The sequence below is a fragment of the Ceratotherium simum genome, chromosome 9 (genome assembly GCF_057802395.1).
Source record: "Ceratotherium simum simum isolate JZ-2026a chromosome 9, ASM5780239v1, whole genome shotgun sequence".
Classification (NCBI taxonomy): domain Eukaryota; kingdom Metazoa; phylum Chordata; class Mammalia; order Perissodactyla; family Rhinocerotidae; genus Ceratotherium; species Ceratotherium simum.
In genome coordinates, this window is record NC_141908.1 from 80969143 (window position 1) to 80991354 (window position 22212).

Genomic DNA, 22212 nt, shown 5'->3' on the forward strand with positions numbered 1-22212 from the left:
GCCAGGCTTATTTGAATTTCACCAGCGTTTCCATTAATGTCGTTTTTCTGTTTCAAGATCCAGCCCAGGATTCCACATTGTGTTAGTAGTAAGGATGTCTTCTTGGTCTCCTCTCCTTGGTGACAGTTCCTTAGACTTTCCTTGTTTTTCATGACCTTGACACCTTGAAGAGTATTGGTCAGTTATTTTGTAGAATATCTTTCAATTTGGGCTTATCTGATGATTTATCATGATTAGATTGAGGTTGTGCATATTTGGCCAGAATACCACAGAAGTGATGTGCTCTTCTCAGGGGGTACCTGATGTCGATACGTCTTAAAACTGGTGAAATTCATCTCGATCGTTCCATTAAGGTGGTGTCTGCTGAGTTTCTTCACTGCCAAGTTACTATTTTTCCATTATTAATTAATACATATCTTTGGGAGATATCTGAGATGGTACAAATATCCCATTTCTCCTTGTACTTTCACCTGCTAATTTTAGTGTCCATCAGTGGTTCTTGTCGGCAGCAGTTATTACTGTGGCGTTCCAATTGTTTTTATTTTGCTCATTCCTTCCATTCGTTAACTGGAATTCTTCTCTAGCAAAGAGCTATCCTTTCTCCCCCCACCATTAATTTATTTATTCAACCATTTATATCATTGGAGACTCATAGATATTTATTTTGTTCCATGGGTTATAATCCAGTCCTGTTGTTATCTTTTTTGCTCAAAGTATTCGAACTTTGGCTGTTGGGAGCTCTTTCAGGATAGCTTCTGTTCCCTTTCAACTTACCAGGGCTTTTTTGAGAACTTTCTTACTTTTCGGGGCCATGAGATGCTCCAGGATCATCCTATATTTTCCTTGCCACTGCCAAGGAATCAACCACTTTTCCAAGGAGACCTGATTCCTTTTATGGCAGGATCCTTTTCAGAAACCAAGAACTGGGTTCCAGGACAGAACTTGGAAAAAAAATGTGTATACTAACCTATGCATACACACACATCTATATTGATTTCTGAATCTGAGATTCATAAATCTTTTAATCTGTTAATGATATTTCTGAATCTCATTAAAAAACCCTGAGTTTATACTAATACCTCCAGTTCCAATCTAACGCCACAGTGTTCAATTCAGTCTCTCTCTTTCCTTATTTGTAATTTGTTTCTCATTCAGTGAGAAACTTGGCTGTCTACAATATATTTACTTATTTGTTCAACCCTAACATACACCTAAAGTTGTTTCAGAATGGCTAACCTATAACCTGGTACTGACTGGAGTGTAGTATTCGTGTAGATTTCTTTTTGTCTTTACCCTTCTCAGATCCAGATTTCCGATGTTAAGTTAGTTCTTTTCTTCCCCAAGACCTTCACTGTGGTTATGTTAGTTATTTGTAATATAACTAGGTTTATTTGTTATAGTTGTATTCCTATTTGGGGTCCCCCCACATCTTGGTTGATTGTTTTTAATGTATATTCAGTAAAATTCACTCTTTGTTGTGTACAGTTCTAGTACGACACTCTTTATTGTGCACACTTCGACAAGTGCAAAGAGTCATGTATCCACAGTCAGGATACAGAACAGTTCCATGACTCCCAAATCCCCCTCACCCCCCACTGACTCCTGATAATCACTGATCTGTTTTCCATCCAGGACAATATATAGCCCTTTGGATCTGGCTTCTTTCATATAGCAGAATGCATTTGAGATTCACGTGTGTTGTTGTGTGAGTACTACTCCGTTGTGTGGATGTTGTACTCTCTTCTTATGACATGATTTGTGGTTCTCGTCTGTGCATCTAATGTTTACGTTCATAAAATTGCCCACAGGATTGATGCTTCTTGGGACTCTGAAACTGTGACTTTCAAACTATGTTTTTCATCTTTCTTTAGCACAGAGTTTACTTCACTTCGTCTTATTTACTGTGGTTATTTCCTACGGCCATCAATCATTTTAACATCTCAAGGAGGGTTAGAGCCAACCCTTAATTATTTTTGGTAAGATTGCCAGGGAGGGTGTGGGTAATTGAAATCCTCACATAATCTACAAGCCTTGTGACAGCTACTTCTTCCACCAACTCCTTCAAGTTAGCAAAACTGACTCATTTTAAGTTTTGTGTCCTTTCCCTTCCTTTACTCATCCTCTGGTAGAAGCACTAATGAGTCCTCAGGTGACAATAAAAACGGAAAGACAGAGAAAAAGGGGAGGCACAGGCTGTGGGTAATCTATCCAGTAGATAAAAAGCCTCTGTGTCGCTGAGAATTGATTGCACTCTAGTAAAAGAGATCTGATTAGGGATTATGTATCTTTGACTTATTTCAGATTTCCGTTTAATGCTTGGCCCTTGTTGATTCAGTGGTAGACTGTGGTCAGTCCTAAAAGTCCACCTGAAGGAAATGTTCCCGCTCAGAAACATCAGCTTCCCAGCTCTGTGGTCTTTTGCAGCTGCCTCTGGGCTCTTCCCTACAAAGTGTGACATTAGTTTGTGGTATGGGGAGACTCTTAATTGCACTAGAGCAGTTATTTGTAGCATACATCCATGGAGAGGCACACGTGGATGGTCTTTGGGCAGTCTGTGAACTTCTAGAAATTATATGTACAATGTGTGCACATTTCCTGGGAGAGAGGACCTTGGGTTGAGTCAGATTTTCAAAACTGTAAAAGAAAATTAAGACCATTAACCAGAAAGATCATCTACACAACTCCTCTAACATTGACGTGGGAACCCTGAAAGCCCTCGTATCTTGTCTTTTTCAGTCTGAGAGATCTTCATTCAGCCTCAAGAAGCATGCACTAGACTCTAAATTCCTTAAGAGCAAGTATTGAACCTTTTTTTTTTCTGGATCTCCAGCACCTAGCACGGAGCCTGATATATATATGTGTTTGATAAATACTTCCTGAATGAATTAAATATTTTTAGGATACTGATAGGACTTTTTAGTCTATTAATATAAGCAATCTGATTAGCTTATGTTGTTTGTGAGACATATAATTTACAGTCATGTCACTTAATGATGGGGATATGTGCTAAGAAATGCATTGTTAGGCATTTCATGTGAACATCATAGAGTGTGTTTACACAAACCTACATGGTACAGCCTACTACACACCTAGGCTGTATGGTACTAATCTTATGGGACCACCCTTGTATATGTGGCCCGTTGTTGCCTGAAACATCGTGATATGGTGCTTGATGGTACTTAGTTTGCAGGAGTCCATCAGGCTTTGTCCTTTATCAGTGAATCAGCTGGTAAATCACCAAGTGCTTTACTTACTTTACTAAAGTATACACAGTATTTTTTCTAGTACTTTTTATATTTACATCATATGCCTTCCTTTCCTAAATCCCTGTGTCCTGCATTGGTGAGAATGGGGATGTATTTCCCCCTCTCCATTTTGCCACCTAAGGGAGGGAGGGAAGGCCTGACTGATTTAAAAAATGTTTTATTTTTGTCTTTTGAACTTTCGTATACAAACCCTAAACTGCAGAACTGTGTTATTATGCAGAATTTATTGTTCTAGATCTGTTGATTTACAAATTCTTAGAGAGGGCTTTCTGAAGAAAACATTGATAATTCATGTGTTTGGTATTCAAAACAATGTACTTGTGCTGAGTTATGGAATCCTGGTGTGATCCTATCCATTACAAAGTGGTCGCCCACAACTCCAGTCCACCATAATCTCTCTTCTCAGTAAATAATGGTACCCTTGAAAGGTAGCACATGCCTGTTTGGGTCTGTCAGTTCTGACTCCTCTAGTTCAATGTTAGCTGAAGGCTGAGCAAGCAGGCATCAATGAAAAGCTCAATGAATTAAACTTATTTAAGGTCGCTACAGTCATTAAAATGCATATATACATACGTAGATTTAAATACATCAGTACTTAGATACACCAGTGTTTACAAACTGGGATCCCCTGAATTAGACTCACAAAAACCTTATCTTTGGGTCACAGACTATTATTTAAAAAAAAAAAAGAGCCAGTATTTAAAAATCAAGATAGTTCACAAAGATAGAATAAAATTGCTAACTTTTTTTTTCATATTTTTGAAGCTGATCGAAATCACTGGCTTGTGTTTAAAACTTTCCCTGTAAATCTCAAATGCTTGCTTGAATTTAAGTTTCACCACACACTTTCCTATTTTCTAAAACTTCCTTTTAAGATGCTAGGTTTGCAGTTCTGTGATATTACAGAATCTGGAACCTTATTCTGTCTTTCACCTGTGAAAATGTTACTGTTTACCCACACGTGTTCAACAAAACTGGCATTGAGCAGTTTTTCTGGGAGAAGTGATGGATTTATGCTGCTCTGTCCACACATTCTTGGAGAGTGCCCTTTTGATCACTGGCACATATTTGTAAGACCATTTGCGTTGGGGGTAGAGCCTGCGGTTATGGAATAGGTCCAAGTCGAATGGCCCACACAGGGGAGCCAACCTATGACCTTGACCCCATTACCACAGTGTTCTAACCAATTGAGGTAAATAATTGAGTAATTGTTTCTTAGCAATCTGATCAAATCAGCTGGCATATGTTAAGAGTCTGTCCATGCACAAGGGTGAGGATGTCAGTGAACATGGGAGCTTAAGACAATGGAAAAGTCATCAAGTCCTCACATTGGTTGGCTGCTATATTTGGCCAAGTAGTCACTAAATTAGACTTTGTCATTACAGCTAATTGCATTTCTGGGAAATTGGAACTCAAAAAAATCTAAACTTTTTTTGAGTAGGGTTCCTTTTTAAGGATTCAGAATTTCTGGTGAATAATTCATGACATATGTACAAACAGTTGGGGAACATAGCAAGATGGAAAGACTTTGTATAGAACTGAGGGGTTCAAGTCCCTGTTTGGTCCCAACTACCAGTGTGGTCTTAGGAAATACTTGACTTTCTGAACTTTCAGTGGGATTGGATAAATATGATCTCAAAGATCCTTCTAGCCCTAAGAGACTTTCTGTAACTCTACAATTGTTGAACCTATAAGAATACCTTGCATTCAAATCTCTTTATAACCAAAACTGCAAATGGAATATTTTACACCCATAGATAATTAAATAAACAATATTTCAAAAGCATATATTGAACAAACTTATTTTTTAAATATACTGGTGTTTGCATAAATCAATATATAATACACATATTTTACACAGAAATCCAATGTAAATCCAATAAATAAATAATAAATACATAAACCATGGTTTTATATATTACATGATCAGTTCTTAATGGCATTTTATATTTCAAAGCACTTATGAATCACCTTGGAAATTTTGCCATCTTATCAAATAATCATTATTTTAGATGCAACATATTAATGAATTGCTTTGCAGTTATTATTCATTAATCTCTTGTTTTGGGGTCCATTAACGTGGCCCTTTCAGAACTACATCTCCTCTTCTAACTTGCTAAATTTAGATTAAACATGTTAAGCTCAAGCTTTCCTTACCAAATTGTACATTTTTCTAGTTCTTTATTTTCCTTCTTACTAATGCACTCAAATATTACTTTTATAGAACCGAGATAATGGTTGGATTTATTGTTCTTTTATCCAAACTGATTCTTCCATCCCTGGATTGACTGGATTAGTGAGTCTGCAGAGCTCAGTAGGATGGGTCCTAGAGAGTATCAGGGTTGGTGTAAAATGAATGACAACAGCTTAGTCACACTTGAAATAATATATTAGCTTGGTTTTCCAAATAACCTTCCAAAATGAAAAACACAAATACTGTGGGTTTCTACAGAATCAAATATGACGGTAATGTTTGTAAAAAGGATTAGTTACTGGAAGTCACTTCAATATTAGGCGGTGAAGTTTAGAATACTAAGCCTGGGGAGACCAGAAGTCTTAAATCCAAAACCAAATACAGGTTGCAGATGTGCTGGGTGATGACCGCCAACCCAGCCGTCATCTGGGTGATGCTGCTGGTGGACCCAGCACCGGCCACCCAAAGCCATTCAGAAACACAGACTACCAGTGCATGGTGGCAGACTGTGAGCCACCTCTGTCATCTGAATAAACACATAGCTGGGCAAAAGTAGTGTTTCCAATATCGTTCCTTTTATGTAACGTGATCCAAAATTGATCTAATAATTAAAAATAGCCCCAGAGATAAGGAAACACCCTCAGGCTAATTCACTTGGTTGAGTCACCTACATTTTTTTTAAAGACACGTTCACCATCTGGAATGTTCTACTCAGAGGTTCAGACCTCTAATTTATTGTTTAATTGCGTGCTTTATAGGACTGTGCATTTAATTACATATACACAAAATTCCCAGCATTGGTTTCTTTTATTTTTCTGCGAGACCAATGGCAGCCATTTTGAACTGTAGAATAGTATTAGTAATCTGTGGGAATTATTCATCTGTGGTATTGAAGAAAGGAAAAATGAGCCATTGGTACAGGAAGGGGAGGAACAAGAAAAGATAACTTACATAGCAGAACAGTAGTTTCACAGTCTAGTGGACAAGCAAATAAGAGCCTGATGCTTTGCACAGACTATTAATCAATTTCTGATTTCTTTGGTCAAATTGTAAATCGTCGCTGTGCTAAACTACTATGCATTTCCAGGTCAAAGGATACTTTTATGATTGTGTATTACTAGTAATAGCTCTTTCTGAATGACAGATGATTAGAAAACCTTATCAGAAATCAAGTTGTTGTTGTTTAATCCTGGATATATTTTCTTTAGTGATGTTCTATTGCTGGATTGACTGGATTAGTGAGATTTTTTTATAAAACTACACTAAAATCACCTAGGAAGCCTATTCCTATGAAAAAGATTATTGTCCTTTGTCCAGGCCCCTCTGGACAAAGGAAAACATTGTTGATTGCTCGATGGCCCTTGAGTGACTGTCATTTAAGTGGAGCTCCTTCAGTACAAGGTGTTCTGCTACCTGGAGGATGTTCACTGTGCTGTTCAATGAATCGAGGGCAATTATATTTAAAATAATAAATTACTCCTCATTTTGTAGTTGGCAACTCTATCTTATTCATGGGTCACAAATTTCTAAATTCAAGAGAAGCTAAGGAAAGGGAGTTTCTAGACTTTTGAAAAATGAGTGGAGACCCTTGTAGGCAACACACGTTTGAAAAATTTCATGAGACTTGTGCCTTTTTGACCCTAGAAGAGTCAAAGTATTATGTACAATTTCACTTGAGACCTTCGAGATAGATATATTTTTTCCTCTCAGCCTATTTATAGTTGAGAAACAATTCCTTATTATGGCCTATTCTTAAGGGACTTGTAGAACAAAAAGGGATATTAGTTAACTTTAAATCTAACGTAAAAATATTGAAGTCTGATCCTTTGCCTTATAAACTAAGCTGGGCTCAGATTTTTAAAATTACCTCTTCTTCCAGGAGAACTCTTCCATGAAAGAGTAAGATGGGAGTGTTATTGTTTGGAATTCTGTTAAGGACAGGATGAGCTAATGACAAAGATGAGTGGTGTCAGTAGTGTCTAGAGGACCCCACAACTATCTCACGCATATCTTTATTTGAAACCTAAGATTAAAGAGGCCATAATTCCTGAAACTCTGAAATTGAAGGTCTGAGTACAGATAGATATCATGCTTTTTATAGATGGCATTTTGCAGATTAATCATCTTTAATGACGGCTTTGGGTTTAAATTTCATCCTAGAATTTGGCCTGGTTTTTCTTTTTTTTTTTTTTTGTAAGGAAGATCAGCCCTGAGCTAACATCTGATGCCAATCCTCCTCTTTTTGCTGAGGAAGATTGACCCTGAGCTAACATCCATGCCCATCTTCCTCTACTTTATATGGGAAGCCACATATAAAGCATGGCTTGACAAGCAGCTCATCGGTGCGTGCCCGAGATCCGAACTGGCGAACCCTGGGCCGCCACAGTGGAGCGTGTGCACTTAACCACTTGCGCCACCAAGCCAGCCCCAGGCCTGATATTTTTAAACAGGATGTTTGTACAACATGAAAGAGCTGGTCATCATGAGACCTAAGGTGACTCGGTGCCCCCGGCCCTTGGATAGTCAGGTGTTTGTTACCTTTACTCAGTGAGTAACTCTCTGTCCCCTCTTTGATCTTGCTGTGGCTGTAGACAACCAGCACTGTGATGAACTTGTAGCTGTGACACCTAAATTAAGCTAGTGTGGTGATTTTTGTGTTCATAGGGAAGTATCTTCCAGCTTGGGAGCTTTATTGGAGGATCACATGCTGAGTTATGAGGGACCACTGGGTCCTTCTTCTAGAATAGAGGCTATGAAGGAAGGAGACGTGTTATCTTCACTGAAATCCAGACCTCACCTTCAATTCAGCTCAACAACAGCTGTTGAATTTTCACTCTGCGTCAGGCACTAAGAATGAGAGTAGACACCATATTTGACCAATTTACTTATATCCTTAGCTTCTCCTAGAGGATCTGACCCCAAGTAGGTACTCAGCAAGTGTTGCATGAATGCACATATGTGTAAACCACAGAAACATATACAGACCCAGCCCAGCCCTCAGGATCTCCCACTTAAGCAATGGTTAGACGGTGCCCTTCCCCAAATACAGCTACCAGCATCAGCACAAGCCCTCCTCATCTCAGTGCTCCCTCCCTGCATCCACTCCCATCCCATCTTGACTAAAGATAAATAGGCCCACCCAAGTTTGTTTTGTTTAATAAAAATGTTATGCACATCAAAAAAAAAAACCCATTAAATATGAGATCTAATGAATTGAGACATCCCAGAAATTAACCCCCAATAATTCTCCCTTATTCAAAATTGTTTTTTCTTTTATAGAAAAAGAAGAAAGAAAAAAAAGCCCAAAGTTAAGAGAGCTTCCACCTTTTAAGAACAGTTTCAAACTTAGTATCACTTATTAAGAATCAAATAATAACTCTTTTATATTGTTTAAGACTCTCTTACCAGCACTATCGTGCATTAATTATTTTGCTTCTTTTGTATTTGTACAATAAATGCTTGACAAAAAAAGCCACATAATTTAAGATTTTTATGGCACAATGGAAAAGTTTCCCACCCCCAGGAAAAAAATTCTGAGATATTCTCATTGTCTTTTCAGGGGAAATATTATATATTAAAAAGAAAAAGAAGAATATAATAAAAAAGCCCTACTTATACTTTATGTGACATGCAGAAGGTTTCAAATACATAGAACATAAAAGAATATTACATGAGCTGTGGAGAGTTAATGCTGTGTGTTCTTAATTTTAAATTTAAGATAAATATGATTTCAGCTTTGATCCTACATGGACTAATTCTTTTGTCACTCAACTAATTAATTCAGTATGCTAGAGAAAAGATGCTAATTTGAGCATCAAAGAAGTGATAACTTTTTTTTTGTTTAATCAGAGGTATAAAGATGTTTTACTCCCATTAGACTGGGTCTGGAGCTCAATCATTTTACTCTTGTTTAGTGCAGATAAATTCCAGAGAAAATGTGCCTTGTTTCTCTTACCTTCTGAAGATGGAACAGAAACACCCAGGATTCCCTTTAGAATGGTCCTTTGCATGGTCACTTTACAAAAAAAAAAATCAGTCATTTCTTAATATTGTCCTTTTGTTCTTTACACGTAATGAGTTATACAAATTGCACGTAAGTTAATTTGTGCTCTTGGAATATAAACGGTATTTGACGTTTTATTTAGAGACTATAGACGAGGCCTCCAGTTTCCACAGAACTTTTAGTCAGCCCTCGCTGCTTTTAATTTCGTTGACATGAGTCAATTTTTCCCTTCCCAGGCCCCACCTGCCAGTGAATGAACCTCAGAGCTGTTTCCTGTGGGGGGACGTTTCCTTCTGCAGGATGGACTGAGCCCATAGGTTGAGCAGACAAAGGTCACAGCAGCTGGGGAACCCCCCACAGTTGGTAGAAAAAGTTTAGGCACAAGGTGTGGTTTGGTCTCAGAACACTCTTTCCTTTCCTAGTTTTTGGGTTTCCGGGGCAAAGGAGGTAGAGAAAAGGGAAGGAAAGAGGAAGAAGGGGGTGCTGTGGGTGCGCAGATGAGAAGGAACATCTGGCTATTGTCTGAAGTCTGAATTCCAGCCATGTGGTCAGTTTGAATCGGAATTGGGGTTCATGTCCAGGCCATTGGTCATGTCCACACACTTGGGCAGCCTCAGAGACACTCCAAGATCCACTTACAAGTGATAAATACAAAAAGGAAAAATGCACATATTCTGCTGCTTTGAAATACGTAAATATTTAATAAAAAGAAAAGCCTTTCTAACTATTAAGAAAACATAAAAATGCAAAAATATCTACTTGTTTAATGCTCCTGTTAAATATATTTCCCAGAAATCGTAAGCATTTAGTCTGAATCACCAAGGCTCTTGCCTCCAATGTCTAAAGCCAGCGAGAACGTATGAAGGCAATTAATCAAGGTTCAGTGTGCTCCTGAAGAGCATTTCTTCTTCTGGAGAGCAGGGGATAGAATAACTTAAAACCCAGTGTGGTAGTGACAGTTAATAAGCTTTTTGTAGTCCCTGTGTGGATCTGAAAATCATACCTTATTAGTATCTTTATCTTTCTTACTCACTCATTCACGCTTATTTTCATTTAATTTTAATTTCCTGCTTCTTTTTCATATTTTTTCCTAACAGAGTGCTGCTTTAATGGTCTCAGAGTAGACTTTTCATTTGCTACAGAAATGCTCAGCAAAAGTGCCTCTGAAATCCTTTCACTGATTCTTACATGTCTGTCTTCCAGAAGCACCTTTGGCTTGTTTATTTTTAGGAAGAAGGGTGATTGGTGATGTGCATTTTGCTTTACTCTACTTTCTGGACCGTCTAGAATTATTTTTAATGTATTCAGTGTTGCCAAATCCGTTGTGTTTCCTAGCTCCTCTGGCTGGGAAAGCAAATTAGCTCAAGGATTCCCAGCCGCTGAACTGAGCTGGAGAGCTGCTTAAGACTACCCAGCAGATGTTTTCTCCACTTAGGCAGAAATCTTAGGAGGTTATAGGACCTCCCTGCTTTTCAATCCTAAAAACAAACATCAACATATTTGAGATCTGAAGATTCTCGGCTTCAGAATGAAGAGTTGCCATGACCACCAATTTAGGATTCCCAGCCTGGGAAGGAGCAAGAAGCAGAGGAACGTAGCTGTTGGGGATGGGTGGGAGGACCTGCCTCCAGGGAAGCCGTAGATGGAGATATCAGGGGATGAAGCTTGTGTGGTTCCCATAGAGCTTGTCTTCGTCCTGGAAACTATAAACATACGCCAAATAAATGTCTAAACTACATAATTAAATTAAAATTTTAATTAGAAATTTTATTTTTAGGGTTTCAACTACTTGACCCAGTTAGAGTTAACAAGAAAGATTTTTAATACTGAGTTTTCCTTCAGTTACTAAAGCATCACCTCGCTCAGTTTCTGCTCGTGAACACATCCTATAAAGCAAACCCTATCTCCTTCTCTCCTTCTGCGTGTCTCAGAGCGGACCTACAGAGTCTAAAATACGACACTTCTGTCATGGGAAGCACACTTTTTGTAGCATTCCACCCCTTCCTGAAAAGTCACAGGCATTAGCCATGGCAATCACAGCCTCTGTGGAAGGCTAAAAATAAAATTAGAATTTGTTTTTCTTAATCAAGATTAATTTACCACAAACACAAATCTGTTCATTATTCCATCAATAATATTAACATAAAACTAGACAATGCCCTTAGGTACCCCAAAAATGGGGAGGTGGGGAGAAACTCTAATTGGTCAATTTTCACTGAGTATTTATCAGATTCGTTGACTCTCAAGTACAATGGGAACATCTGAGGTAAACAAGTAGAACCCTTGGTGACACATTTGAGAGAGACGCAATAGCTGAGGCTCAGAAAACCACAGAAGATCATAATACATGGAAGTTAATGTCGTCAGCATGTGCATATGCTAATTCAGAACCCAATTCAGAATACATCAGACAACAGAAGCCTCTTATGGGTGCATTGCAGAATGCACTATGGAAATATGGTCAAAGGTCTGTGCACTTCTCTGCCCCCCATCTTGCTTGAGCTGTTTCCAACTGTATTATTTATAAAATGATAAGACAGTATCATGTGCTGTTTACATGTCAGCTATTTACAGGGAGGATGAACTGTTATCCAAGTCTAGAAAATATTGTGACTGTGAGGTTGGTGCGTTTTCACATCTGACATCATTCCGCAGATTTCTAAGTTCAATATTAGCAATGACGGGATCTTGTCGGCTTTTCCAAATGCATCACTGACTCCCAAAGATATTTCCTGATTGTAGAAGGAGAGAGACATTCTGCTTCAGACTTTCAGTTCTCCTTGGATTCATAGCTCACCACTAATCTGGAATAAGAGTGTCTGCACCTTTTCCTTGCCTGACCTTTTGGTCGTCATAGGCCGTCGCTCAGGACTGGTTTCCGCAGTGTGTGTCCCCAGTGGAAGAAGAGTGGGTGCTAGTAGCTACGTGAACTGCCCAGTGGGATCTAGGAGGAAAATTGCAGTCAGACACTACTTAGCAGAATTACGAAGTGAATTAAATGAGAGGCTAGACACAGAAAAAGCCGGAGATAGAGCTATACCTATTGTGAATTTGGATCATTTGTCAGGGCACATGGGAATCCGGGAAGGATTTGAAAGTCCTCATTATCTAGAAAACTCAAGGAAAGAAACAGAAACAAAAGAAAATATTTGCTGAGAAATTAGGGGATAACTACTAATAATTATATTAAAATCCTTATTGTATAGAAAACAGTAGGATGCTGGGGGCTTGTTGAGTTACCTGGATTGAGGAGTTAGACATTTACCTGACAACGCTGTTGTTAATGGTTCAGTTCCATGTGCATAATCCGTGTGATGTGTGATGTCTGCTCAGTAAATGACTGAATAAAGGAATGAACCGTTATTCAATTTTGCTTGCCTACCTAGGCAAAATAGCAACCTGAGTGAGGTGTGGTTTTGGTATTTTTCTATAACCCTTTCTGAGGTTCTCTTCCACTTTGTGTATTCTATTTCCTTTGATTTTTAAATTTGTATCAGGAAATCTCATTTTATAGATAGGAACCATTTCTCTTATACATGTTACATCATATTCACTGATAAATTAATTACTTGGGAACTCCTCCTCTTCCCCTTAATCAGCTTTATAAACAAACTCGTTTCCCCTCCTAGCTGCTGCTTTTTCTGAGTCTCCTTCCGTTTACCTAAGGCCAGTCTCTCCAGAGGTTCTCTATATCTCTTTCCTCTTGCCTTTTCAAGAACTTTGTTTTCCTGTACCAATGTTCACAGCAGCGTTATTCACAATAGCCAAAAGGTGGACACACCCAAATGTCCATTGGCAGATGAAGGGAGAAACAAATATGATATATACATACAATGGAATATTATTCCGCCTTTAAAAAGAAGGAAATTCTGATTCATGCTACAACATAGATGAACCTTGAAGACATTGGGCTAAGTGAAATAAGCCAGACATCAAAGGACAAATATTGTATGATTCCACTTATATGAAGTCCCTGGAGTAGTCAAATTCATGGAGACAGAAAGTAGAACAGTGGTTACCAGGGACTGGGGTGGGGGAGATGGAGAGTTACTGTTTGGTGAGTACAGAATTTCAGTTTGGGATGATGAAACGTTCTAGAGATGGATGGTAGTCGATAGTTGGACAAAATGTGAATGTACTTAATGCCACTTAACTGTATACTTAAAAATGATTAAACTGGTAAAATTTACCAGCCTAAAAAGGAAAATAACTTGATTCTCCTCTATCTTCCATCTTCAACCTCTCACACTCTCTGGCGTTTCTTCCTATGAGCAAACGAAAGTCCTCCAGTATCTGCCAAATTGGAAACCTCCTTCTTCAACATCCCACCCCACCTCCAGCAACCACCCTATCAGCCAAACTTCTTGAAATGGTTGTACACAGACACACACACACACACACACACACACACACACACACACACACTGCTACACTTTCCTGCCATTCACTCTTGAGATCTTTCCTGCCTGCCTTCTGCTCACATCACTCCACTGTACCTTGCCAAGGGGATGAAATTGCCAACTGCCTTCTGCTCACATCACTCCACTGTACCTTGCCAAGGGGATGAAATTGCCAAATCTGATGCGCCCCTCACCTCTCCGGACCCTGCCTGGCCTCCCGGTGTGTGACCGCGCCCCTCACCTCCCCAGACCCCTGCGCAGCCTCCCGTCTGTGACCACAACCCCTCGCCCCCCTGGACCCCTGCGCAGCATCCCCATCTGTGACCACGCCCCTCACCTCTCTGGACCCCTGCGCGGCCTCCCCGTCTGTGACCACAACCCCTCGCCCCCCTGGACCCCTGCACAGCATCCTCGTCTGTGACCACGCCCTCCTCCCTTGCAGCATGCTTCTCTTGGACATCTTGCACAGTGTCCTGCTTTTCTTCCTGTCCGTCTGGCTGTTCTTTTTCTGTCTATTTTGTACACACACACGCACCTGCCCTTCTAGCCAACCTTTAAATGTTACAATTCCTCAGGACGTTGTCCTGGTCCTTGGCCCATCCATCTGGATTTTCCAAAGGCATACTAAAATAACCATGTTTAAAAGTGAACTTATGATGCCTCTCCGTTGACCCACCATGTCCAAATCGCTGTCTCCCCTTCTCAATGGCCACCAGTCATCTGTCAGGAAAGAGGGAGAATCTCCCTCTGCCCTTTTCCCTAAGGTTCTTATGGCTGGCCAAATAATTAACAAGACAGGTTAGCAGGAGAAAATAATACCAAGTTTAATAACATGTATACATGGGACAAAGCAAGGACACTGCGTTTCTCCACACAATAGCAGAAATTCTCGTCTTAAATACCATGTTCAGCCAACGACAAAGGAGGATGTTGGGGGTGGGGGAGTCAGTTATAGGAGATTACCACTAAAGCACAGTAAACAAGAGTAAGGTTATTATGCAGATTTAAGGCCTCACCTTCCACATTGATAAGTCTCTAGAAATGAGGCCATCCCCCCTCTTCCCAATACAGAGAGGGAGATACCTTTACAAATGGAGATTTCCCTTATAAATGTAAATGTTTGTCTGGCAACTCCTTGCAGGGCCATCCAGAGAATGTGGCCAGAGAGACAGAACTTCTGAGAAGATGGGCTTGTTGGTGTCTTTTCTATTGTAACATCTATTTTACATTATATTACAGCCATCAGATAGAAGATCTGTTCCAGGAAGGAGCCACCATGTCAAATTCTTTAGGCAGTTAGTGGGGGAGGTCAAATGTCCCTCAGAGAAAACAATCAAGGTAAAGAGATAGATTTCAGGGTGGCCAAATCTTGATCTCCCACACATCCAAGCCACCATCATCTTTCACCCACCCTCTTGTCAAAGGCCCCATCAGCTTTACTGCTTTTACTTGCTGCTTTTTACTTCAGCAACCAGGATGGTCTTACACTAAGATGTACAGCATGTTGTATCACTTCTGCTTAAAATGACTTGGTTACTCCTCTGTTTGTCTTCCACCAACTCTTTAAATCTACCAGTTTCCTTGTCGAACTTCTCCATTCCTTGAATTAGTAAGAAATGACCTACTGCCTCTCTTAGACTAAACTGCAGGCTTCTCTCAGACCTGCGCTCTGTGGTCCGTGCTCCTTTCCCTCCGAATCCTGTGCGAGTATTCTCCCTTTCTCCTTGCTGAAGCTGCTGGGCCTTCTTTCACTGCTTGAAATGCACTCGCCTTTCCCGTCCCCTGTCCTCCGCGTGTGTTGTTTCCTCCACCCACGAGGCTTATCTGCCACCTCTCAACCTTAGAGTCTCCGTTTAAATGTCATTTCTTCGTTGGTGACTTCCCCAACCAGTCAATTTCCTACTGTTGTCTCTCCTAACACCCTTCATAGCATTTTTCACAACTTACAATTATATTTATACTTGTTTGGTGACTGTCTTCTCTATGAGAACGTAAATTCCATGAGAGCAGTGTCTGGTTTTGTATCCCAATACAATATCAACTACACCAAGTGCTTATGACGATGCCTGACACAGAATAGATGCCTAATAAGTATTTTTAAAACAAATGCAGGAATGAAAGTAGAAAGCAAGCAGGCAAGCTAATTTTCCATGAAGCTGTTGCATGTAACCTCTCTATAGAAACAGGGACAGGTGTTTTAAGCAAACTTATAATTCATGGAAATCTAAATTTACATAAAGGGTATGTTGAAAGGTGATTTTTCTGCTTTACAAAAAGATCCATCATAATATTCTTTAAACAGGCTTCCCAGGTACATGGAAACTAAGATTTTACTGATTAAAACCACATGTTTGCACAGAATTCTTCAGGAAAATATCTTTTATATAAAGCAAGGTTGACCTATAAGCAATTTCCTTAAGGCGCCCAGGCCAGAATGGCCAGCTATCAAATTTCCTAGGTATAGATAATGGGAGGCCTGGAATGCAGGGGAAATTTGAAACCCTAGGATGCAAAGCAGTAATTTCAGCCATTTGGGGTCTGCATGGCTTTTCTCACAAAAATAGCTAATGGGGAGATGAATCCATGTATCTGGATCTCTCCAGCTCCTCTTTTTGTATGTCAGTGAAAGTAAGAGTGGCTGTGAAATGACCCCCAAAGAGGCTGCTATGGAAAGGAGAAGAAAGGCTTGTAAAATTCACCAAACTGATGCTTTTCTCCCAGCTCCCCCCGGCGCCACCACCACCACTGGTAATTAAGTTGTCTGATTGTAAAACGGAAAACAAGGTTTTAGTGTCTTAATAAATAAAATTCAGTTAACTTCTCTGGGTCTCAATTTCCTCATCTCAGCAATGTGGGAGTCCTTTTGAAGATTATTGCTTTATAATTTTGTTCTTGAACCTACCAAAACTTTACAAATAAGGTAATTTGTGACTGTTCTCTCTGTCTAATGAAATAAATTTCACAGCAATTTCTGCCTTTCTTATTGGAAACTTTAATAAATCATCATGAACTTTAAATCAAAACATTTGTAATATTTGTGGAATTCGTTAATTTGACTATTATTGATGGTTCTTGCTAAGAAGAAAATGCTTTGCAGAATTTCCTTACAACTAACCTTTGTTTGTTAAACGTGTTCTGCCATGATGGAAGCACAGAGAGTAAGCTACCCCTGAACTGCAGTACCAGCAGGTTAGCTGCAGGAAGGAGAAACAATCTGTCGGTTGCAGTGATAAAAGATCAAGGCAGACTTGGGCATAGGTTAGTTTCACCCTTCAAAAGAAGACTACTTTCATCTCAGAAAATCCAGAACCTCCAAATTTAGAAGAAACTATTTGAGACGTGGAGAAAAACAAACCTAATATCTATGGAGTTTTGGGCAACATTTTTGCCCTTATCAGGTTCCTGAGGCATTATTCTACCCTCACTCCCCACCATAATTTTTTTTTTTTTTTTTTGCTGAAATATTACTATATTTGATGACATTTGGGGGGGAATTTTTTCCCTAAGTGATGTACGAAGGTATTAACTTAGGGAATTTGGGGTAATCGTGTTGACCCCTGAGCCTCTCCTGCGTGGGTCTGAAAAGCTGATGAGCGTGTTCAGGGAAACACATGATGTAGCATGTCTCCTGCTTTGTCGGTTGAAGAGAGATCTTGAATGTATCAGCCAATCAGAGTCATATTTGAAACTGAATGTTCTTATATTTTGTCTGTATTTTTTCTCTCCTCCATATTTACTTCTATAAATGATATCTGGTCGTTTCTTCAGTGAGAAAGAGGAGTAGATGCAGAGAGGGAGGCAGGAAAGAGAGGAAGAGACCAAAAAAAGTAGGCTGGGCTTGATGGCGTTAAAAGCTAGTAGTTGATCAACCAAAATCCCAAAACTGCCCTGGATACAGCAAAAGAATTGCAGTAGGAGCAGAGGCAGATGGAGGGATGGCAATGGGAAGAGAGAAAGGTCATGCAAAAGAATTTGCTAATTGAAATTGTAAATTGAAAAATATGCAGAAGAGTCAAGTCTGGGAGAGGCTTCTGAGGAAAGCAGGATGCAGTCTGTACTGTGATAACAACAGAAATAGGAATATTAGCAGTGACGTCTTCTACATGTGATTTTCAGAGCTGCCACTTGACTAACAGACTCTGCTTTGGATTGAAACCAATCCAGAAAGAAATAAATATTTACCCACTTTTAGGATTAACTGAAGAATAGGCATAATTGAGTGACTTTTTTCCTGATTATTAGCAGAGCATCAAGTCATTTTCTTTTTCATGTGTGTTGATACCAAGACCATGGGAGATTGCTTCTGAAGAAAGTATCTGTTGGGAATAATGCCTGTCCTTTTAAGAATGTGTCCTAGTAATAATTTAATTGCAGCATTTTTTTTTTTATTTCAAATGTGCAGTTTTATTTTCCCAAAAGTGCCAAGGAAACACAATGTTCTTTTAAAGTATCATCATTGCAAGGAACCCTCGTGCACTGTTGGTGGGAATGCAGATTGGTGCAGCCACTATGGAAACAGTATGGAGGTTCCTCAAAAAATTAATAATGATCTGGCAATCTCACTTCTGGGTTTATATCCAAAGAAATTGAAATCAGGATCTCGCAGAGATATCTGCACTCCCATGTTCATTGCAGCATTGCTCACAATAGCCAAAATATGGAACCACCCTAAATGTCCATCAACAGATGAATGGATAAAGAAGATTTGGTATATGTGTGTGTATAGACAGACATACACACACACACACACACACACACATGTACACAATGGAATATTATTCAGCCACGAGAAAGAAGGAAATCCTGCTGTTTGCAACAGCTTGGATGGACCTTGAGGGCATTATGCTAAGTGAAATAAGTCAGACAGAGAAAGACAAATACTGTGTGATCTCACTTATATGTGGAATGTAAAAAAAGACAAACAGAGAAACAGAGAAGAGTGGTGGTTACCAGGGTTTGGAGGGTGGGGAATGGGAAGATGTTGGTCAAAGGGTGCAAAATTCTAGTTGTGAGATTAACAAGTTTGGAGATCTAATGTACAGCATGGTGATTATCGTTAATAACACTGTATCATATAATTGAATGTTGCTAAGACAGTAGATCTTAAATGTTCTCACCACAAAAAAGAAATGGTAACTATGTAATGGGATGGAGATGGTAGCTAATACTGTGGTGGCAATCATTTTGCAACTTATAAATGTATCAAATCAACACATTGTACACCTTAAACCTACACAATGTTATGTGTCAATTATATCTAAACAAAGCTGGAGGAAAAAGAGTAATGTATCATAATAGCCACTGTGCTCAGTTAACCACAGATACGGTGACTCCAAGAAGTGCTCTGAGCGCGCTGACCCTGGGCTGACTTAGGAAGTGGGGCTACAGGAGAGAGTGGATGTGGCATGAAGGAAGAGTGCAGTGTAGGGGGCGACCGGAGTCCCTGCCTTGAACTTATTGGGTGGTCTTGGCCAAGGTCCGAGTCCTCCCAGAGCCTTGGGTTCTTCATTCGGAAGATGAGAGTATTGAACCTGGTGTCGAGTGAGATCCTTGCGGCACCATCATTATAGAATCCCGTGAGTTTAACCTGGAATGTCCAGGCCTTCTGGAGCTCTGGAGCCCCGTTTAGGAGGTCAGTTTTTGGTTATATATTAATGATAACCTTTCAGTTCTTTAATCTCTACTGAATTAATGGTTTGAAATTTTTAGTCTTTAGTCACATGATTTTGTGCCTGCTGCACAATCAACATCTGAGCGGAAAGAGGGAAGGAAGGGAGGAAAGGAGAGGAATCCAGTAACAGTATTATTTTTCTGCTTTTGATATCTTATTTTACTTCCATTTTATGCATAAGATCTTGTATTACTTAGAATAAAGCATTATGGTTTAATGAGTTCATCTAATAAATATCTTAAATTTACCACAAAAAACAATGATTATTAACGACCATCTTCTTCATGTTTCACTAGATTTGGAAAGAAGAAAGAGGATAAGGGTGGGAAGGTGGAACAGAAACACCCTCTGCAGCACAAGCACGGTGGCCTGAGAGAGGAGGAGCTGGAAACAATGAGGGAGGAACGTGCAAGGTGAGCGGGGGTGCTGGGCCCCCATCTTTTCTGAGCCAGCCTCCCTGTTTAATTTGGTTACTGTGTCCATCAACTGAGAAATGTTATTTCAAGAAGTGTACAGGTTGACTGATACAAAAGGAAAGGTACTTGATATAAAAGGAATCTGCCTTTCTGGGGAATTTTTGCTATATTTTGAGAAGAAATGTAACTTCAAGTTTATATTATATCAGTCCTTATAATTCCAAAATATGCTACCCCTGGTTTTGACTATATCAATGCATATTTTCCCTATGGTTTAAACAATGAGTTTTTTTTTTTTTTTAAATAAAAGGGTCGTTTTGATATTGATGTTTAGAACGATCAGATTTCCGTAGTCTGTTCCTAATTTTTGTCAAGCTGTTGTATGCCTTCTTAATTTTATTCTGCTAAACCCATTTGGGTGCTGTAATTTGAGAAGCACATGTCCTTCATTTCTAAAAAGCCGCTGTCTTTTATTAGGCTATCAGCACGTTACAGAGGACGTTGCCCATCTGTTAAAGGGCCGGTTTCATTTACTGAAATAATGATGGTTTGCAAGGGCTGAGTTCTCCTGTTTGAGGAGCTTAATGTTCCATTTGGACAAGAGGTCCTTCACATGTCTTTGATGTTAACTCTGGCACTATCTCAAGTAGATGTGTAAATGTCTGATTTTGAAACATGTAATTGAATATTCATATTTATCCTGAAAAGTCTTTGCCTTCACAACGACTTGAAGCTTGGAGAAAGACTGAGATTATGACGCATTATGACACATATAATTTTAAGTATTTGATTCTGACTTCGTCATGTATGAAGTCAGATGGTCCAATGTTTCCCTTGCTTATTAGTCACAATAGTTCTTACAGGTTTTAAAGAGTCAGTTCTTGTGCATATTTTAATACTTTAGTTCGTGTACTAAGAAAATCAGACTTATTCATGGGAATTTCTAGCACAGAGCAGGCTGAGTATCTACCGTTAACTTTTCATCGCTGTCTTGTAGTCTATTCCCACTGAGAAGGCTGTCTTTATCAGTGGTGAGGAAAAAACCTGTTTAGTCCTTTCTCCTTTGTGAGAGGTTGGTGAGCTCAGTCCCGGGGTCGGTGGAGCCGCTCTGAGGAAATCAGGTACTCTCCCTTGTTGTTGGCTGCTCCCCTGACAGCTGCCCCAGGAGAGGAACAGTAACTCCTCCATCATAGCCCAAGATTCAGGAATCTTGTAATGTGAAATGGAATTCAGGCTGAGATTTTAAAGCATATATTGGCTAAGACCTCTCTGTGGTGAGTCCACACCGTAGATCTTGCCGCTCCCCTGACTTCTCTCACTGAGGCTCCGCATCCTTGCCTCGTCTTCAGGAAACTGAGCTGTTTGCTAGAATGAAGACTTCACTTTTTTGCAGCTTGATACTTGCTTAGGATTGGGGGATTCACTCTTAGTAGCTAGGGAACTGTGTGCCAGCTAGAAAATTGATAACGCATAAAATAAGGCGGGTTGTCTTTAAGCTAGAGTTCATTTCCTTTCTGGTTTTGCCTTTAGGAAGCAGGTGCCTGAGGGAGTTTTGTTCTTAAAAGCAGGGCTGTAAATTTGCCTCAGCTGGCTGTATAGGCTTCAGGTCCAATTTTCTTAAAATATGTCTGGTCAAAATCTTGAAAGAACTGTACTGTTAGCCTCCACTTAGGTCACTTCCCACACGTGAACACATAAAACACGTCTGATATGGGCTTCCTAGAGACAACATTTTCTCAATCGTGCACGAGGGGAAGAAGTTGGAGGAGTTGATTTTATGGTTGGGTGCTACAGAATTAATGACCAAGGGCATTTCAACAGCTCAGGGGCTGAGGGCCACAGAGGGTGGAGGTAAAGGCTGAACATTTGGCATTGCTCCCAACCCCGGAGTCCCATTTCTTGGCTCTCCATCATCCATAGGAAACCAATTCACAACTCTTAAAGAACTCAGCGAGTGTATCACTCTTTGTGGCGTGGCCATGGAACAAAACAGAATAAAATAAGAAATAGCATGTAAAAGTTCAAAAAGTTGTCTTTTTTTCTAACACATTTGGAATTTGTTACCTTAAGTTGTTCAAGTCATCCTATTGCTTGCTCGTTTCATCCTAGCCGTCGTAGATATAATAGTTTTTCATTAACATATCCCTTTTTCAAAGGTTTTAAAGCACTTAAATAAAATGCATACAGTAGAGTGCTGAAGCCAGCTTGTACCAGCTTGTAAGATACAATTATTAAGCTGTGAAGAATTTTGTGAGCTGGTTG

The 22212-nt window shown here is 39.6% G+C and overlaps 1 protein-coding gene across 1 annotated transcript in view; it reads left to right on the top strand.

Annotated features, from left to right (window-relative positions):
- Positions 1-22212, top strand: part of PARD3B (par-3 family cell polarity regulator beta) — a 929552-nt gene that overhangs the window by 727055 nt on the left and 180285 nt on the right. The window contains exon 19 of the mRNA XM_004426826.3: positions 19831-19947. Coding sequence (XP_004426883.2) covers positions 19831-19947 — 117 coding nt within the window. The remainder of the gene's footprint in view (positions 1-19830; positions 19948-22212) is intronic.